Source organism: Calonectris borealis, chromosome 17 (assembly GCF_964195595.1).
Source record: "Calonectris borealis chromosome 17, bCalBor7.hap1.2, whole genome shotgun sequence".
Classification (NCBI taxonomy): Eukaryota; Metazoa; Chordata; class Aves; order Procellariiformes; family Procellariidae; genus Calonectris; species Calonectris borealis.
The window spans coordinates 1,462,010-1,479,147 of record NC_134328.1 but is presented as its reverse complement, the minus strand read 5'-3'; the positions used below and the strand labels follow the sequence as shown (position 1 = coordinate 1,479,147).

At 60.3% G+C, this 17,138-nt stretch overlaps 1 protein-coding gene across 5 annotated transcripts in view; it reads left to right on the top strand.

The window, feature by feature from the left end:
• EPB41L1 (erythrocyte membrane protein band 4.1 like 1) overlaps window positions 1-17,138 on the top strand; it is a 28,641-nt gene that overhangs the window by 2,675 nt on the left and 8,828 nt on the right. For 2 of the 5 annotated variants that reach the window (XM_075166073.1, XM_075166072.1), the window contains exon 1: window positions 15,662-16,967. In XM_075166073.1, the coding sequence (XP_075022174.1) occupies window positions 15,810-16,967 (1,158 nt within the window). In that variant the 5' untranslated portion in view covers window positions 15,662-15,809. Of the gene's footprint in view, window positions 1-1,186; window positions 1,292-1,366; window positions 1,410-2,087; window positions 2,164-2,449; window positions 2,669-2,773; window positions 2,862-3,172; window positions 3,326-4,114; window positions 4,213-4,363; window positions 4,540-4,966; window positions 5,116-5,705; window positions 5,742-7,740; window positions 7,933-9,306; window positions 9,406-15,661; window positions 16,968-17,138 lie in introns of those variants that run through there. The other 3 variants (XM_075166070.1, XM_075166071.1, XM_075166074.1) reach the window with 3 other exon arrangements.

Genomic DNA, 17,138 nt, shown 5'->3' with positions numbered 1-17,138 from the left:
TCGCTGGCAGCGAGCAGAGCAATGCCCCTCGCCGGGCGTGGGTAAGGACGAGCTCTGCTGTTGTGGTGCAGAGGATGGGGCCGACTTTTAGAGAGCTGCTGCTGCTCTCTAAAAAAGCCGCCTGGGGCACAGGGGAGAGGGTTTAGTGTGGAAAGGCTGCATTTCTTCTTTCTTTCTCGCAGGCCCTGTGGGAATAGTTGTGCCTTGCCCGCATGCTTAAATAAGGCTTAATTCAGTAAAAATCAAAAAGGGGAGTCAAACCGTTCAGTGTGACACCCCGGCCTGTGCCAGGGGTGAGCCCCTGCCTTCAAAACCCGGGTCGGCAGGAGGAAGGAGACCCAGGAAGGGTGATTGCAACTGCTGGAAAGGCTTTGGAGGGCAGCAGGAGCCCAGGGTTGCAGCTGGGGGCAGCGAGCCGGGGCTGTGCCGCTTGGTGCCCGGGGCTGCCGTCCCTGGGGCGCATGGTGAAGGGGCTCCGGAGAGGGGAGATGGGAGCGGCCAGGCTGGAAGGCTGTAAACAGGGGAGAAACACATGTGGGAGGGGTTGTTCTTCCATCTCCATGAGCGAGCCTGGGCCTCGCTGCCACCAGTAATGAAGGGAGATTCAGGGGAACTCAAAGGACCGGATAACGAGGGTGCCCTCCATCCCTGCGCGCGGCTCGGGCTCTTCGTGGCTCTCGTTTGTCACGCCGTGCTGCGGGACCCAGCCGCCACCGCGGAGGTGGCGGGGAGGAGGTGAGGGGAGGGTGTTGGGAAGGAGCTTGTCCCACGGGCAGCGCCGGCTGCCGCCAGCTCTGGGGCACATTTGTCCCAGCTCGCCGGCCTGGGCTGGACCCCTCTCTGGTTTGGCATCGCTGTCTCCTGGTGTGATGGGGGACGAGCCGGGGCGTGGGCACTGGATGCCCCTGGCCCGTGGGACCTGCTGCCTGCACCGCACTGGCTGGGCTCGACCGTGCCCCGTCCCTGCAGCCCCAGGACCGCCTGGGCATCCCCAGAGCGGTGCTGCCGGGTGAGGGGGCCGCTCTAAGGCAGCGCAGCACTTTTTGGTGGTCGCCAGGAGGGCCAGGGCTGCCCTGAGCCTCCCCAGTGCTCCCTGCCTGCACCCAGCGGGTGCTGCCTGCGCCTGCCGGGTCTCCAGGAGCACAAGGGAGCCGGCTCACCATCAGCCTCTCTATGTCTCCGACAGAAGCACGCCCGAGGCCAGGTCCTCTTCGACATGGTGTGTGAGCACCTCAACCTCCTGGAGAAGGACTACTTCGGCCTCACCTTCTGCGACTCGGACAGCCAGAAGGTGAGCGGGGGGGTCCCTCTGCAGCTGCCCACTCCGTGGTGGGGGCCCCCCTGACCTGCTGTCTCCTCGTTGCAGAACTGGCTGGACCCCTCCAAGGAGATCAAGAAGCAGATCCGCAGTAAGTGTCCAGGGAGGGTCCATCCTCCCCAGCCCTGGGGCGTCCCGCGGGGCTCCCGGATAGCTCGGCTGTGGCTGTCCTCCGGCGGGTCCCCTCCCCACCTGCCCTGAAGGGGACCTTTGGCAGCTGGCCTGGGGACAGGGATGCTGTTGCTCGTTCAGCTGCCTGTTACCCACCTCTCTTCTTACTCATGACAGGCGTGGGGGGCAAAGGACCCCATCTATGCCACCGGAGAGCTGGCTGAGACCCGGTCCCTCTCTGGGCGCCATCCCCACCTGCCCTGAGCAGGGAGGACAGGGATGGGGGGAAGAGTGGGGGACTTGCTGGGACAGGTCCTGGGGTGCCTTTGCCCATGATGTTGCTTTGCTGGGGCAGCAGAAGGGCTGTTGCCCCAGGTGGCATCTTCTGTGAGGCTTTTGCTGTGACATTGGAAGTCACGCTGAGCTGATGGCTTCCTGAAGTTGTGATGCTTTTCTCTCCCCAGCTGTTTGGGGACGATTAACCAAGTCATGCTGGTGTCCCGATGGCTGTTCTCCTGGCAGCTTCTGCAGCCTCCTTGTCCCTGCCCTGTGCCGGGCTGGGGGGGGTCATGGGACCCTTAGTGGATGCCCAGATGCTTGTGCACGCCTGCGTGCAGCCGGCGTGGGTGCTGCCCTTACTGCTCTCTCCCTTCCCTAGGCGGGCCCTGGAACTTCGCCTTCACCGTAAAGTTTTACCCTCCAGACCCTGCCCAGCTCACGGAGGACATCACAAGGTGAGGACCACCCCTCCATGGGCACAGCTGCCGGGGCAGCTCCCAGGGGACCGGCTGGGAGCATGTGGAGGGGCAGGGCTCAGGCAGGACGCGGGCTGCCCTCCCGCTGCATGCGGCATGTCTAAATCATGCAGAGCGGAGCCAGGAGGGTGCCCGTGGGAGGTGACAGTCCCCGTGGAGAGCAGTGCAAGGTGGGGTGCACGCTGCCGCTTCCCGGGGAGCCCCAGCCTGCTCCGGAGGGCACGCGCCTCTGCCCCGCTCTCACCCTCTGCCCTCTCTCCTGCAGATACTACCTGTGCCTGCAGCTCCGTGCGGACATCATCACGGGGCGCCTGCCCTGCTCCTTTGTCACGCATGCCCTGCTGGGCTCCTACGCCGTGCAGGCCGAGCTGGGCGACTATGATGCTGAGGAGCACGTGGGCAACTACGTCAGCGAGCTCCGCTTCGCCCCCAACCAGACGCGGGAGCTGGAGGAACGCATCATGGAGTTGCACAAGACCTACCGGTGAGCCCCAGGAGAGGATGGGCTGGTGGCGAGGAAGGCACCAGACAGCTGGCCCACGCCCGGTGGGGCGCCCGGCCACATGTCCCCCTGTCTGTCTCCCTGCAGGGGAATGACCCCCGGGGAAGCGGAGATCCACTTCTTGGAGAACGCCAAGAAGCTCTCCATGTACGGGGTGGACCTGCACCACGCCAAGGTAGGGGGCCGTGGGGCTGCCAGAGCGATGGCCAGTGCCACCCCATCCTGCCCTACTGCCTGCAACAGTCCCTTCCTCCCACAATGAAGGTTCAACAAGGACACGGTCCTCGGCAGCCGGCTCTGGGTGGCCTTGTGTTGGACCAGAGGACCTCCAGAGATCCAACCTCAACAGTCTGTGATTCAGTAACCTCTCTGTCAGCCGGTCCCCTGTAGCAGAGCACTGAGCAGGAGGGAGCGTGGCACTGCTGGCCGGACTGGTTCTTACTGGGCAGCTGAGCAGTGCCCTCCTGTCCCTCTTGCCTCCTCCAGGACTCGGAGGGCATCGACATCATGCTGGGCGTCTGCGCCAATGGCCTCCTCATCTACAGGGACCGGCTGAGGATCAACCGCTTCGCCTGGCCCAAGATCCTCAAAATTTCCTACAAGAGGAGCAACTTCTACATCAAGATCCGCCCGGGTGAGGTGGGTGCCATGCACCAGAGCGACCCCGGGGCACGGCAGGGAGCCTGCTCGGCTGGACTGGGGCTGCCTGGCAGGGAGGTCCTCGCCTGGCTCCAGCCTCTGCCCCAAGGGTCCCAAGTTAATGTCCATGCTGGCCAAGAGAGCACATCTTCTGTGGCGTATGGAGGCTTTCAGCAAGTGCTTTCTTGTTCGTGCTCTCATTTTCTTGCTGGCAAAGTGACTTCAGCAGGCTGAGGGCACCGCGGGCTCCTTTCCCCACCAGCCAGACACCGTGACCCCGCTGGCGTAGGGGGGTCACCCAGGAGGGGGGGTTGAGGGCCATTTTTGATATGTCTTCCATGCTTCACAAAAAAACATCAGGAGGCTTTTTCGTTCCCTTTCTGACTTTATTTTCACTCTTTTCACTTTTATGTGCACTGATGGGAGAATGCATTTCCACCCACGTTTTCCAGCAGGCAGGAGGGCAAGGACAGTGCATCTAAAATGGAGAGTGATGCCCTCTCGCCAAAATGAGCTGTAAAAGGTTTTTGTTTCTTGAGGGAATTTATCTTGCACTGAAAAGCCATTTACAGTTGAGGAAAGTGCTTAGGCCAAAAGTGTGGGGGTGTGATCCCACCACCCAGTGGGGCTGGGCATGGACCTTTCCAGCACTGCTTTGAAGACGACTTTTTTCTGCATGGTCATGGCTCCTGCCAGGGGAACCTGAGGGCCTTGGCAAGGCAGGTCCCATCCCATCATGTCCTCTAGGGCAGGATCTGCCTGTAACGATATGTCTCTGTCTCCCCCAAGTACGAACAGTTTGAGAGCACCATTGGCTTCAAGCTGCCCAACCACCGCTCTGCCAAGCGTCTCTGGAAGGTCTGCATAGAGCATCACACCTTCTTCAGGTGAGGAGACCTTCTCCAGACCTTCTCCAGGCCTCCCTTCTCGGAGGCAGACATGCTCCTGCCTCTGCCACAGTGGGTACACGTGGGGGGCAGTGCCGGGGGGCACGGCTGGGGCTCGCTGATGGCACTCCACCACCTCTCTCACCCCTAGGCTGGTGTCCCCAGAGCCACCCCCCAAGGGCTTCCTGGTGATGGGCTCCAAGTTTCGCTACAGTGGGCGGACGCAGGCGCAGACGCGGCAGGCCAGCGCCCTCATCGACCGCCCGGCTCCCTTCTTCGAGCGCTCCTCCAGCAAACGGTACACCATGTCTCGCAGCCTTGATGGAGGTATGCCCCAAATTGGGGAGGGGGAGGGAGATTGGTCCGCTGGCGGGAGCGAGGGGAATGCTGTTCGGCTCGTCTCTGCGAGCTGTTCGGCTCGTTTGGCAGGGTCACAGCAGCCGTCAGGCTTCCTTCTGGAGGCTGTCCCCAACCGCATCCCCATGGCAGAGGGTCTGTCTCCACCCCAAGTGATGGCTCAGACTGCGCATGAGCGGGGGGACGTGGCAGGGCTGGGGTCAGGCAGCTTGGGGACGGGGCTCCCCCCGGCTCCCTGTGCCCTGGGACCCCTGGGACCAGCCGTCCCTGCTGCAGGGTGTTCGGGGCTCCTCGGCCCTCAGGTCTGAGCTGGCAGGGTGCGGGGCAGGGGACGGAGGGCTGGGGTGGAGGTTGGGGTGGCAGGGCTGGGGTGACCCGGGCTCTCCCCCACGGGCAGAGTTCTCGCGCCCAGCCTCCGTCAGCGAGAACCACGATGCCGGGACGGAGGGCGACAAGCGGGATGAGGACGGTGAGTTTGGCAGCAGGAGACGGTCCGAGACAGAGGACGAGGAGGTGACCACCCCAACGAAAATCAAGGAGCTGAAGGTACAGACGAGGCGGGCAGAGGCGGGTGGAGGTGGAGGGGTAGGCTGGCTCACACCTGGAGGGGGCAGGCAGGGACCGGGCACAGGCAGCAGGGCTGGGCTGCAGGCAGGAAGGTCACCTCGGGGCACGGTCCCCTGCAGCCCTTTCTCCGCCAGCTGTGCCCCAGGCTGCTGGGACCCTTGGGACAGGGCTCTTGGCCTCACCAGTGGAAACGGGGCTGTGACAGGGGCTCGGCTCCACTCTGATTCCCCAGCGCCCTCCAGGTGGTCTCAAGGCTCGTCCCCCAGGCAGGGCTGGACCTGGGAGCAGCCCCGCTCCGGGACAGGAATGGGGATGGATGGGGATGGGGACAGGCCAGGCACACCGGTGCCCACTCGTGCCCGCCACTGCCCGGGCACAGCCCACCCACTCCCTGCCCCGGCCCCTGGGCTGGCCCAGGGACACCCCAGCCCATTTCAGCCCCACGCTACGAGGGGAGGGGGGGTCCGGTCCTTCCGCGCCCTACCAGCCCATCAGCTTAACTGCGATGTTTGTGACAAGTTCCCACGACTGACCCTGCTGGTTACTTTTAACCCTCTCTTTGCTGCCAGCCGGAGCACGAAACAACCCCCAGGCACAAGCAGGAGGTATTCTTTCTCTGGAGTATCTTAGTCCTCATCGGTGCATCATATTGTCCATCCTTTCCAAAGCAACACTGTGTGTCAGCCTATTTACTGGAATACAAGATGCACCAGGGCGGGGGGTTGGATGCTAGAGAAGCCCGATGAGCAGACAGCTGGGGATCTGCCCCAGCGCGCCCACGGCATCTTCTATCCCACTAAGTAAGGTAGTCCTAATCATACGTGTGAGCAAGAGCCCTCCCAAGGCGCAACGGCCAGGCCCCCGCGCCGAGTCCTTGGCCCGTTGGGAAGACCCGGTTTCTGCTCGTGTTACTGACTCCGTCATGTCCTCGCCTCGTGTCTCCTCTCCGTCCAGCCCTGCGGCCCTAGCTCTTCTGTGGAGGCTGGTCCCATCCCTCCCGCTGGCGCCCCGACCCGTGCTCTGCTTTTGCCTGACGCAAACCGCCTCCGTCACCTGCCCTGCCCGGCGGCTCGGCCCTCCCGCAGCCCCCCGCTCCCGCAGCGGGGCTCCCCTCCGCGGAGAGCCGGGCTGGAGCTCCGCGCAGCGCTGCGGCTGCCATCCCGCCTCGCCGGGGGCAAATGGGTCTCTGAGCTTCCTCCAGCGCCCGCTCAGCTGCCTGTGGGGGCAGGCACTGGCACCCCCCCTGTGCCAGAGGGCAGCTGCCTGCATCTGCCCGGCCTGAGAGCGAGAGAAGAGGGAGGCTGTGCCCTCCCCTGCACAAACTCCCGTGTCCACGGTGGCCCCCCATCAGGAGCGATTCATCCCAGCCTGAAATCCATGGCTGCTCCCCGGGGGTTCCCCCTCTGCTCTCAGTGGGACGTAGATCCTTGCTGGAGCTGTCGACGGGGGCAAACGCAACCGGGCGATGGGGTTTGCCGCGCTGGCACCACGCAGCCCTCACCGTCCCGCTCGGCACCGCAGGGCAGACCCTGCCGGGGCGGCGGGCACCGGTCCCGGTCCCTCCCCTGCCCGCCTCATCGCTTGCCCCGCTGCATGTGCATGTGCTGCTCCGCCGGCCCCCGGCACGCCCCGAGCCCAGAGGTGGGCAAACCATGAAGCACTTCTCCACGGCTCAGACACGCAGGTCCACGGGGGGAGTTTTTTCATGAGCTGCGCTGAGCCTTCAGGATCTGGGAAATTTGGTAGGGTTTTCATGGGGGTCTCTCAGGTCTCTGGGCTGTTGCTGAGGAGAAATACCAGGGAGGTATTTTAGGTGACTCCTTTCGAACCTCAGAAGAGGTTTGAGTTTGAGTTTGAAGCAGAAGCCAGGGTTCTTGCTTTTGCTGGTTCTTGCTCTGAGCCAGTTTGCCCACCTCTGCGGCAGGACGAGGGGAGCCACCCTGGTGCCTGTACCGTCACAAAACGATGCTCTAACGCCTAAACCCCACCTCGCACTTGAGCGCTCTGAGCTGTGCCCTCTCCACAGCAGGCCAGACCCCACCCCACCCCAGGCTGCTGTTGGGCCCAGGCTGGTCCACGGTGGTCCAGACTTGGATCCATGCTGGACATCTCTGACCAGCCCTTGACCTCCTGCCCTTTGGCAGAAGCCCACGTCGAAGGAGCTCCGTTGGAAATGCCGGTTTCCTGCCCTGCTGGGACTGAGGCTCCGGCTGCCTTTGTGCCTGGCACGAGAGAGCAGCAGAGGAGGCTGCTGGTATTTCCAACAGGGCCCGATCCCTCGCTGGTCCCAAGGGAGAGCCCACTCTCTTCCTCCAGGTGGCTTAGCTTGTCCTCAACAGGCCGAGCTGGAGATGCCGAAGGGGCACGCTGTCCCCTTCATGGAGGGAAGCCTGCCACGCGCGTTCAGCCCCGTGCTGCCTTTTTGCTGCTCCCTGCAACGGTCTTAGTGAGAACTGCAGACCAGGGTGCTCTGCCATGCTGTTCATTTGGCTCTTGAGACCCTAAAGTCAAGCCCAATGTGAAGCAAACCCTCCCAGTGCCCCTGCTCATCTCTTTTGCCTTGGCTGGTGCTTTAATCATAATCTTCCTCTCTCCTTCCCCAAGTTTTTAGACAAGCCAGAAGATGTTTTGCTGAAGCATCAGGCCAGCATCAATGAACTAAAACGGACCCTGAAGGAGCCCAACAGCAAGCTGGTTCACAGGGACCGGGACAGGAGGCTGCCTTCCTCACCAGCCTCTTCCTCACCCAAGCATGAGGATGAAACACCAAAGGGAACCCCAGAGAAGGCCAGCGAGGTTTGTTCCGCTGCTTCTCTTATGGAGGGGATCAGGTTATTCGCGGGGAGGTGTTCCTCAGCTGTTGGGCTCTGGGTCTCTGCCTGCTGTGCCACCCTGGGGGACCATGGTGGAAATTATGTGGTGGGGACACGGAATGGAGGGAGGGGGCCTTTGGCCAAGCCGTTGTCTCTAAGTTTTGTAACGAGCTAATCGTTTTCACACTGCTGGTAGTGATCTCCCCTTGTGCCCAGGCACTGCATGGGGTTGAACTTCTCATCCTTCTCCAGAGGGCTGTGTTTTGGGGGCACCTGAGAGTTGGGCTGTGGCTTTGTTGGTGCATGAGATGGGGCTTTCCTCACCCCTCGTACCAGCAGGGCTGCTGCGTGGCAGTGCCCGGTGCAGCTCTTGCCCGAGGGGTGTCCTCAGCAGAGCAGGACCAGGCGCCTGTGCAGAGGTGCCCCGTGGTGCTCTCACAGGCCGGGACCTGGATGGTGGGAGTAGGCGGAGGGGTGAGCGGTGCCGACTGGCATCCTGCACGCACGTCCTCCCCTCCTGACATTTTGCCTGCTGGCTTTGCCGTGGGACTGCGAGTGTGAAAGAAAGGCGCCTGGGGAGCTGGAGTTGGGGGTGCCAGGACAGGCAGAGCCCCCGGTGCTGCATGAGGGGTGCAGATGTGGCGCAGCTGGGTGCTCTGCGGCGCTGGGTTCCTGGTTGGCTCGGTACAGGCAGCGTGTGGCAGGGGCATCCCTGCTGCCAGGATGCTCCCTGATGCCCTCTCCCTGCCCAGGACCCTCCCTGCTTGCTCTTCCCTCCGCGGGGTTCTCTCCCCCACAGAGGCTCTGGAGCCAGCCTGTGCCCGCACCAGTGGGCATGGCTCCAGGCAGGGTGGACGCCACACACGGGGCCCGCTTTGCCCTGGCTCCCTCCCGGGACAGTCTTGCAGAGCAAGTGAGGACGTGGGGCTGGGTGAGGAGGGTGCGGGGCGCTGGGGGGCGGCCGGGCCAGGGGCTCTCTGCGGGAGATTCGTGATGTGCATGTGCGCTGGCCCCCAGCGCTGACCGGAGAGCCGGGGCTGCGGGGTGACCCGGGCAGAGGTGAGCTCACAGCCCCTCATCAAAGCACTGAGCTGGGAAGAGGAAGAGGGACTTCACCCCGCATCTCTTTTACAAGCAAATATATGAAAGTGCAGAGATGTAAGTGGAGCATCTAGAGCTGGCATAGCTGTGACCTCTGCTCATCCACCCCTCCATCCACCCATCCATCCGTCTACCCATCCACGCACCCACCTACCCTCCATTTGTTCCTTCATTCCTTCTCATGTGCTCTCTCTCTCTGTCTCTCTGTCTCTCTCTCTCTTTCCCCGTGGGTGCTGGGGTTTCCGTGCTGGCACAGACGATGGAAGAGGACACCTTAGACGATTTTGCATCTGAGCACGGAGCTTCCCTAAGCATGGAGTCTTTCACGCAGAAAAGCCTTATCTCCTCTCCTGAGGTTGTCACCTTCTCTCCCCACCCCTCGCTCTCACAGTTTGTCCCCCGTGGGGCCCTCCGGCCTGCCGAGGTGGCTCCTGCCCTCTGAGCAGAGCTTGAGCCGTTTGCTGGCCCCCCTGGGTGGATCCCCTCTCCAGCGGTGGGCAGGATCCCTCGCCAGGACAGGGCTGTTGGTGAAATCTGCTCCTCCGGCTCTTTCTTCTGGGCTGTGAGGCAGGAGAGACCTTCCAGCGGAGCCCCGCTGTGCACCCCCAGGGCTGGCTCTGTGGGTGAGGGGGCCGTGCTGGAGGCCGGTGCTGGGGGTCCCGCGGCAGTGCTGACCCTCTGGCACAGGCACTCTGCGGGTGTCTGCTCCGGGTGTAAGCAGGTGGGCAGCTACAAGCTGTCTTTAGCAAACCTTGTGCTTTCCATTCACTACAGTTACAGTTCCCCGGGCCCAGGCACCCTGAAATAGGGCATCTCTGGAGGCATCAGAAATGTTGGACTTATGCCTGTGCAAGGCAGGGTCATGCTGCCTTCGATGTCCTCGCGCAGTGCCCACGGGTGAGGAATGTGGGCTCTCGGCACTGCTTGCATGCAGGGTTTATCTCACGTGATGGTGGTTGTTTCCCAGGACAGCCAAGAGAAGATACCGCTGAGCAGAAGAAAAATGGTCTTTGAGACTTGGTTCTGGTGTGGTTGGACCCAGCCACGCCGCAGTGTGGTGCCCAGCGGTGCTGGGCTGCACGTCCTGCCCGGGTGCCCCCAGGGAAGGCAGCGGAGCAGGAGCAGCATCAGGCAGGGGGGCAGACGAGGCAGGGGCAGGGGCAGGGGCGAGGCTGGTCCCACTCTCCCTGTCATCTCCCTCAGTCAGTGCAGAAGTTGCCAGCGTCGGCAGGCTGTGCCCTACCAGCATGGCGGGAGCCTGAACCCGGGCTGGCTGGAGCGCGTGTCCCCAGGAGGTAGTATGGGGGTGAGTGAGGGCTTGGGCACAGCCTCGGGCTTCAGCAAGGACACAGGCACCTTCAGTGGCGCTTGGGCTCTGCAGCAGCATCTCCCGGTCCACGCTGGGACCCTCTACGTGCCACTATTTAGGAGCTGGTGGACAGAAACAGCAGAAGTGAGGTGTGCACACAGCTCTTGATTCAGAGAATCTTCCCCTCTGCCCTCCGGAGACCCTTGGGGTGCCAGGTGCTGAGGTGGCCTCACTGGTGATTCCTCTCCAGGCGTTAGGGGCTGAGGCTCAGCAGTTGATATATGGGAACTTGTCCTCTCCTGGCCTGTGGTTGCCATGAGGAATTCATGGTCCTGAAAGGGTGATGACATGAGGACAGCACATCTGCAGAGCTTGGAGCTCTCATCACGCTCAGCCAGAAAGCCCCTTGGTGCCCGTGGGCTTCAGACCCACTGAGGTTGGGTTATCTGTCACCCCCAGCTACACGTCTCCACCCTCCCTTCCATCCCTCAGTCCTCACTCCTGCTGGAGGACCAGAGTGCTGGGAGGTGCCAGGAGTCTCTTCAGCTTCGGCTGACAAAGCAATCCAGTGTGTTATCTCAACGTCTCAGATTCATTTATTCTCCCCTCCTTGTCGTGAGGCTCATGCTTTCCTTTCAGGTGAGCTGGGTCTCCCTGAGGAGCAAAGAAAGATGGCAGGGACATTGAAGGATGCCAAAGGAAGAAGCCTCCTGCCTGCCCCGGGCTCTACTAAAGTTGTGGGCTTTGCTGGCAGGGGCAGAAGGTTGTCTCTGCTCCATGCCGGCATTTCTTTCCTTTCTACCAGCTTGCTCTTTCTTGCAATGTGTAGGCCAGGTGGCCTTCCCAAATGCTCCTGTTGCTAGAGCAGATGCATTGGGTGTGGGGGTGAGTATGAAAGTGATTTATCCCTTGGGAAGTCAAGGTTACTCTACGGACAGACCCTTCCCAGCATCATCACTTCTTAGACTCAGGTCCTGCCTTGGCACGCACTCTGTCCTGCCAGCCTACTGACCTCCAAAGCTCCAGAAATTCTCTTCTTTCCTGGAGGACATACCCACGTATCCATATATTTACACCGAACATCCTCGAGAGTCCTCAAGCTCTGGAGACACAAGGACTGCCATGAGCTGTGGAACCAGAGCTGTGGCCAGAGCTGGCGTTAAGTGCTCTGGGGCAGAGTTCAGGACACACCACAGAGTAGTTGGCTGTTCCCTTGGAGTGGGCTGTGCTCATCCCAACAAAGTTTCAGGAGAAGGAAGCTGGTTTGGAAATAAATCTGGAGCTTTTGGGTTTTCCTTACTGGTTAAGAGGTGCTGCCATGGATGAACACATTGTTCCAGGCTTCAGAAGACTTGTCTTAAGACTTTTTGCTCTACAACATATATCTCAAGCCTTAAATCGGAGAAGGAGCCTGAAGAAACTCATCATCTTTGTCCAGGGAAGGTCTCCTCCAAAGGACTCTGGTTTGCAGCCAGAGAATGGGGACGAGAGGGCTTCTCTGAAGAGATTTGTACATGTGCTCACAACCTGTCCATCCTGTCCTTGGCTGCAGAAAGGGTTCAGCAATGAGACCGCAGTGCAGGAGCAGAAGAGAAGATGCTGTAGCCTCAGGAAAGTAAGCAGACTTCTGGTCGAATTGCTCACAAGCATCGCTACTGAGCAGGAAGACTGGTGTTGAGGCAATGCCAGAGACCAGCCTGGACTTCCCGGCAGACCCAACGCAGCCCCCGAGTTAGTGATAATGTTCCTTTCATGAGTCAAACCCAACTGTGAAAGACCTAAGTGCAGCCTGGTGCTCCTGGCAGTCACCGACTGCCTCCGTTGCCATTTCCATGGACTAGGAAGAAATAAAACCTGCAGTGGAGGCAGGTGTGGAGGAAGGGACCTGGAGACCAGACGGTGCTTGGGAGCGCAGGGTAAAGGGGTATCAGAGAGGCTTGTGCGAGCGATGCCGTAGGGAGCTGGCGTGGGACAGGTCTCCTGAAGACCTGGCTCCTCCAGCACGGGTGCGCAGGGCTGCCTGGCTGTGGCAGGGTGCAGGTGCCACGGCAGAGTCCGGGGCAAGGATCCGTCTTCCATCTGTGGAGGAGGGTGCCTTTGCTGCCATGCGTGGCGTGGCTTGCCCGTGCACGTGTGCCATCCCAGGGGCTGTCCTGGCAGTGCGAAGAGCCTGCACCCGCCCCTGCCCGCGGGTGGCTCGGCTTTCTCGCAGGGGGCCAGCGGCGGGCCGTACCCGTGCGCAGCCCCCGTGGTGCCTCCCACCCAGGCACAGCCCTGCTGGCACTGGTGGGGGATTTTCAGGGGGCTCTTGCCAGAGCCCGGGGCAGGGGGGCAGGCATGAGGTCTGCTGCTTGCCGCGGTGCTGCCAGGGCAAGGCCTGGGGCACTGTGCCTGGGGAGCTTTGCTTTCTTTGGCAGTCTGGTAAAGAAGGCAGGAGCTGGGAGGTGGCATTTTTCTGCCGGGCGCTTTCACCAATGTCTGATTCCGCACCTTGTGGAAGCCCTTCCACTAGTAATTGGTTTTCCTCCTTTCTCTCTCTCCTCTAATCTCATCTTCTTTTCCCTTCCCTCTCGCTCTGCTTCCCTCTGCCCCCCTGTTTCCCCTTATTCAATATCAGTTATTAGATTTCCATTTTGGGTGCAATTGCTCCAAACATTCACCCTGACCCCCCTGCGTGGGGCATGGCTCACGTTTTCATGGATTGTTTTTCCTAGTTTGAGCGGGGAGCGGGCAGCCAGCCCCCCACTCACTGGGGCTGGAGTGCATCCTGGTGCCACAGAGGGTCAGTCGTGCCCAGCCTGCAGAAGGGACGCTGGCTCTGCCCGCAGGCTGCTGCCCCTTCGCGCGTGTGCTGCCTGCAGTAGGATGGCTGGGGAGGCGGCTGGGCTTCCTCATCGGCGCACATGTTCTCCTGCTGCTCTCTTCTCGTGGGTTATTTTCTACCTTCTGTTCCAGAAGTGGTTGAATTTTAGCAGTGCTTTGTTCTTGGCACTTGTGAAGTCTTTAGCTGTCTTGCAGGACAAACACGTGAATGTACAAAGCGTATGTCGTAACAGTAACTGGCATCCTCCCCTGCGCAGCAGCACAGATGCGCTCTGTGGTATATCACATACCCACTTGCTGCAGGATGCTCCACAACCTTTGCTTGGTCCTTGCTGCAGTACCCGTGGCTGTCTCAGCTGCCAAGCCCGTGGTCTTCTTTTACATTTCACAGGTAACCTTTTACAGGTTACATTTTCTGAACTGCTTGGTTTCAGCATCGCTAGAAACCTCTGCTAAATAATTGCTGCAGCATCTGGTAGGAAGGGGAAAGGGCCTTTCTGATACCTAAAGGTGGTTTCTTTTCTTGCTCATGCTCCTGGCAGTCTGACATAGTCTTAGGGCACGTGGATGAAGCTGAGAGTGAAGCTACTCGAAACACAGACCATTGCCTACAGTGAAATCTCACCCTTTGCTCATGGAGATTGCTAGAGCCAGCTGAAAACAGGAGTCAGATGGGGAGCCCCGGTTGGGTTCAACCAGCTGTGTTCCCCTGCCTCATGAGAGATGCCTCAATGGCTGTCAACGTGTCTGCTGGGAGTATTGCTCCCACTTCTGTGCTTCCAACAAAGCTGCAGATATTGCAGGTATGTCAATGAGCCACCGCCCAGAGCAAAACGTGGTCCCTGGAGAGGATAGAGGCGCTTAGTCCCTGTCACAGCATCAGTCCCCTTATTTTCAGTCCTTTCTCTCCATTAGCGAGTTGCCAGGCTCTTTGTATAGACCCTGCCTCAACTCTTGCATGAATAATAATAATAGTTTAGTCAGCCCTGTCCGAGGCAGATCAGCTTTCTGTTACTCGTGACAGCAGTCATCAGCAGTTAGGTAAAGTATGTTTGATGCTAACTCTTCTTGCTCCAATTGCAATGCAGGGCTCGGAGCATTGGGTATTTATAGAGAGAGAAACTCCTAGGCTGGAAGCGGTAGCTCTAAAGAAAGCTCTGGGAGGCAAGAAAGAAGAAGCACATGCAGGTACCTCAGAGGTGAAAATGAGTGCGAGCATATCGAAAGCGAAGATGGCAGTAGGGAAAGCCGAGGAACTGGCAGGCCAGGAAGAGCCAACAGACGCAGCCCTGGATACCCGGACGAGAGCAAAAATGATCGCTAGTCCAGAGGATTTTGAGTCTGTCTGGGAGGATGAGATCTATGAGAAGGAAACCCGGGGGAAGCCCAGCCAGGAGGCAGAGCGCCTGCCAGCTGAGAGCGCAGAGGAGGAGTCCCAAGAGCAGGGCGAGGAAGCAACCACCAGTGAGCCAGGTCTGCCCGAGCCATGTCAGCAGCCTGAAGAGAGGCAAAGGGCCAAGATTTTGGGGCCAGAGCCTCCCCAGGGAGAAAGCGAGGTGGTCTCCAAGGAGCGTGCTTCTGCAGCCCCCAGGAAGCAGGAGGCCAGGGTGCTGGCTGCAGCCACAGAGCTCGTTAAAGTTAAAATGAAGGCTAGTGACGACAGCTCAGAGACTTCTGCGACCCAGAGGATCATCTACTTAGGAGATCTAGAGGGAGAGGAGAAGAACAGTAAAACACACCTGCTCTTGGAGACTGGTGGATGGCTTGGCTTGGCAGAGAGACCAGAAGCCCCTGTGAACACGTCCGAGGAGGGACCCGGGCACGCGGCACCTGCGGCAGAAGGGTTCCAACCCCCTTCCTCAGCAGGTCAGCAACACAGGGCAGTGTCTGGAAAACCTGCCGAAGCACCGGAGCAGCCCGGGGCAGGCTGTGATGGGACCAGCTTGGCAGGACATCCCACCTCGGGGCGGGAGGAAGGGCCGCCCCTACAGCAAGAGAAAGCACCTGCTGAGCTGACAGGCTATCAAGCACCCGAGGGAGGTGAAGCCCTACCGTGTTCCCGAGAGGTGGGACCAGAGGAGATGGATCTGCAAAGCCCAGTGGGAGGCTTGAAGCCGTGTGGCCTGGCAGAGGACGGCCGTGGGGCTGAGGAGCACAGAGGGAGCCCAGTACAGCGCCCGGACATCTGCATGGCAGCGGAGGGGCTCTCAGGAAGGATTGGAGCAGATGGCGACAAGGAGGAAACTGCCAGAATGGTTCTTCAGATGGAAGAGATAGAGACCAAGTCGCCTCCGTCCGCTGTGCTTTGGCAGGGCCACCCTCACCCCACTGTGGGGTCGGAGGGGGATAAACCCAGCACTCCTGCCCCTACGCCCTTTCCCCAGCAATCCAGCCCTGTCCCTGCAGAGCCAGCCCCAGGCACTGAGCCTGAGGGCAGAGACCTGTCCCAGGGCACCAGCCCCGTAAGAGGTGTGGGCATACCCAAGGACGTGAACCCCTCAGCGGAGGTGGCACGCAAGGAGGCAAGCCCTGTATTAGGCAAAGGAGCACCCAAGGACGTGAGCCCTGTCGCAGAAGTGGCGATACCCAGGGGCGCCAGTCCTGAGTCTGAAGAACAAACCCAAGACATGGGCTTTGCTACATGGAAACCACACCAAGGTGCAAGTCCTGTTGCAGGAGGACCACCCCAAAACACAGACGCTGCAGCAGAGCCAATCCAGGTCAGAGACCCTGCCACAGGAGAGGTGGCCCAGGACATGGACCTTGTCACAGCGAGGGCAACCCAGAGCAAAGTCCTTGCCACAGAAGAGCCACTCCAGGAGGAGAAGACCATGATAAATGAGCTCTCTCAGGACATAGGACTCACATCAGGGAAGCTGACCAGAGATGAAGGCTGTGGGATGGAAGAATTGTCCCATGACAAAAGCCCTTGCATGGAAGAGCTGCCTCCCAAGGCAGAAGAACTAGAACAGACTGAGGCCATAATAAGAGACCGGCCCCGAGAGGGTCCCGTGGCTGGACGGCTGCTGCACACTGCAGATCCCAAAGCGCAAGAGCCACCCTGGGACTTGGAGTTTAATGTGGGACAAGATCTGCAGGGCAAGAGCCCTACAGTAGGAGAAACCGCCAGGGAGAGTGACCTTGCTCCGGGGCAGCCACCGCAGGATAAGTCTCCTCCCAAAGAAGCTGCTGATGTCCCACAGTCCCCTGTAGCAGGATTGTGTCAAGGAAGCAAGATGTACCGGCTCTCTACCTTGATCTATGAAGGTGGGGGAGAGCTGCAAGCGAGCAGTGGGACACATCAAATAGAGCCTGGGTCATTGATGTGCGTGGCTGGGAGGACAGGAGCTGTGTCCCAGGAGCATGGAGATGTCACTGTGGCCCCAGGTAGCTGGCAGGAGAGCGAGAGCTACGGGAAAACCTCAGTGGCCTCTAAGATTAAGATGTTCGAGCAAAGCGAAGCGGAGCGAAGGGCAGCCCAGGAGGGACAAGAGCACGTGCCTGAAGCTGAGACATCAGCAAAAGCAAAGGGGAAGACGAGTCTGGCACAGGACGTGCTTTTAAACACAGGCCTCGCCTCACTGCCGGCGGTGCCCGTCACGCCGGTGGGACCTGCGTCCAGTGTGGGCTCCTTGGCCCTCGGGCAAGGGGCTGGCTCAGGAGACACCTCCCAGCCCCTCTCTCTGAAAGAAGATGTTTCTGTTGACCTGGAGCACGAAGGAGAAGACAGTGGTGACCTGGCCTCCCCCGACTCTGGCTGCGAACTCACACTGGCAGAAGCCGTGGTAACTCCTCCAATGAACTGTCCGGACGGAAAGTTCATGCGCATGTTGTGTGGCTCTTTATTATCATGTTCAGTGGCTCCTCACACATCCATTGACTGACAGCAGTCGCTTTGCATCCCCTGTCCTTTTATGTATGTGTGTGTGGTCAGGCTTATTTGCTGAATGCAGACC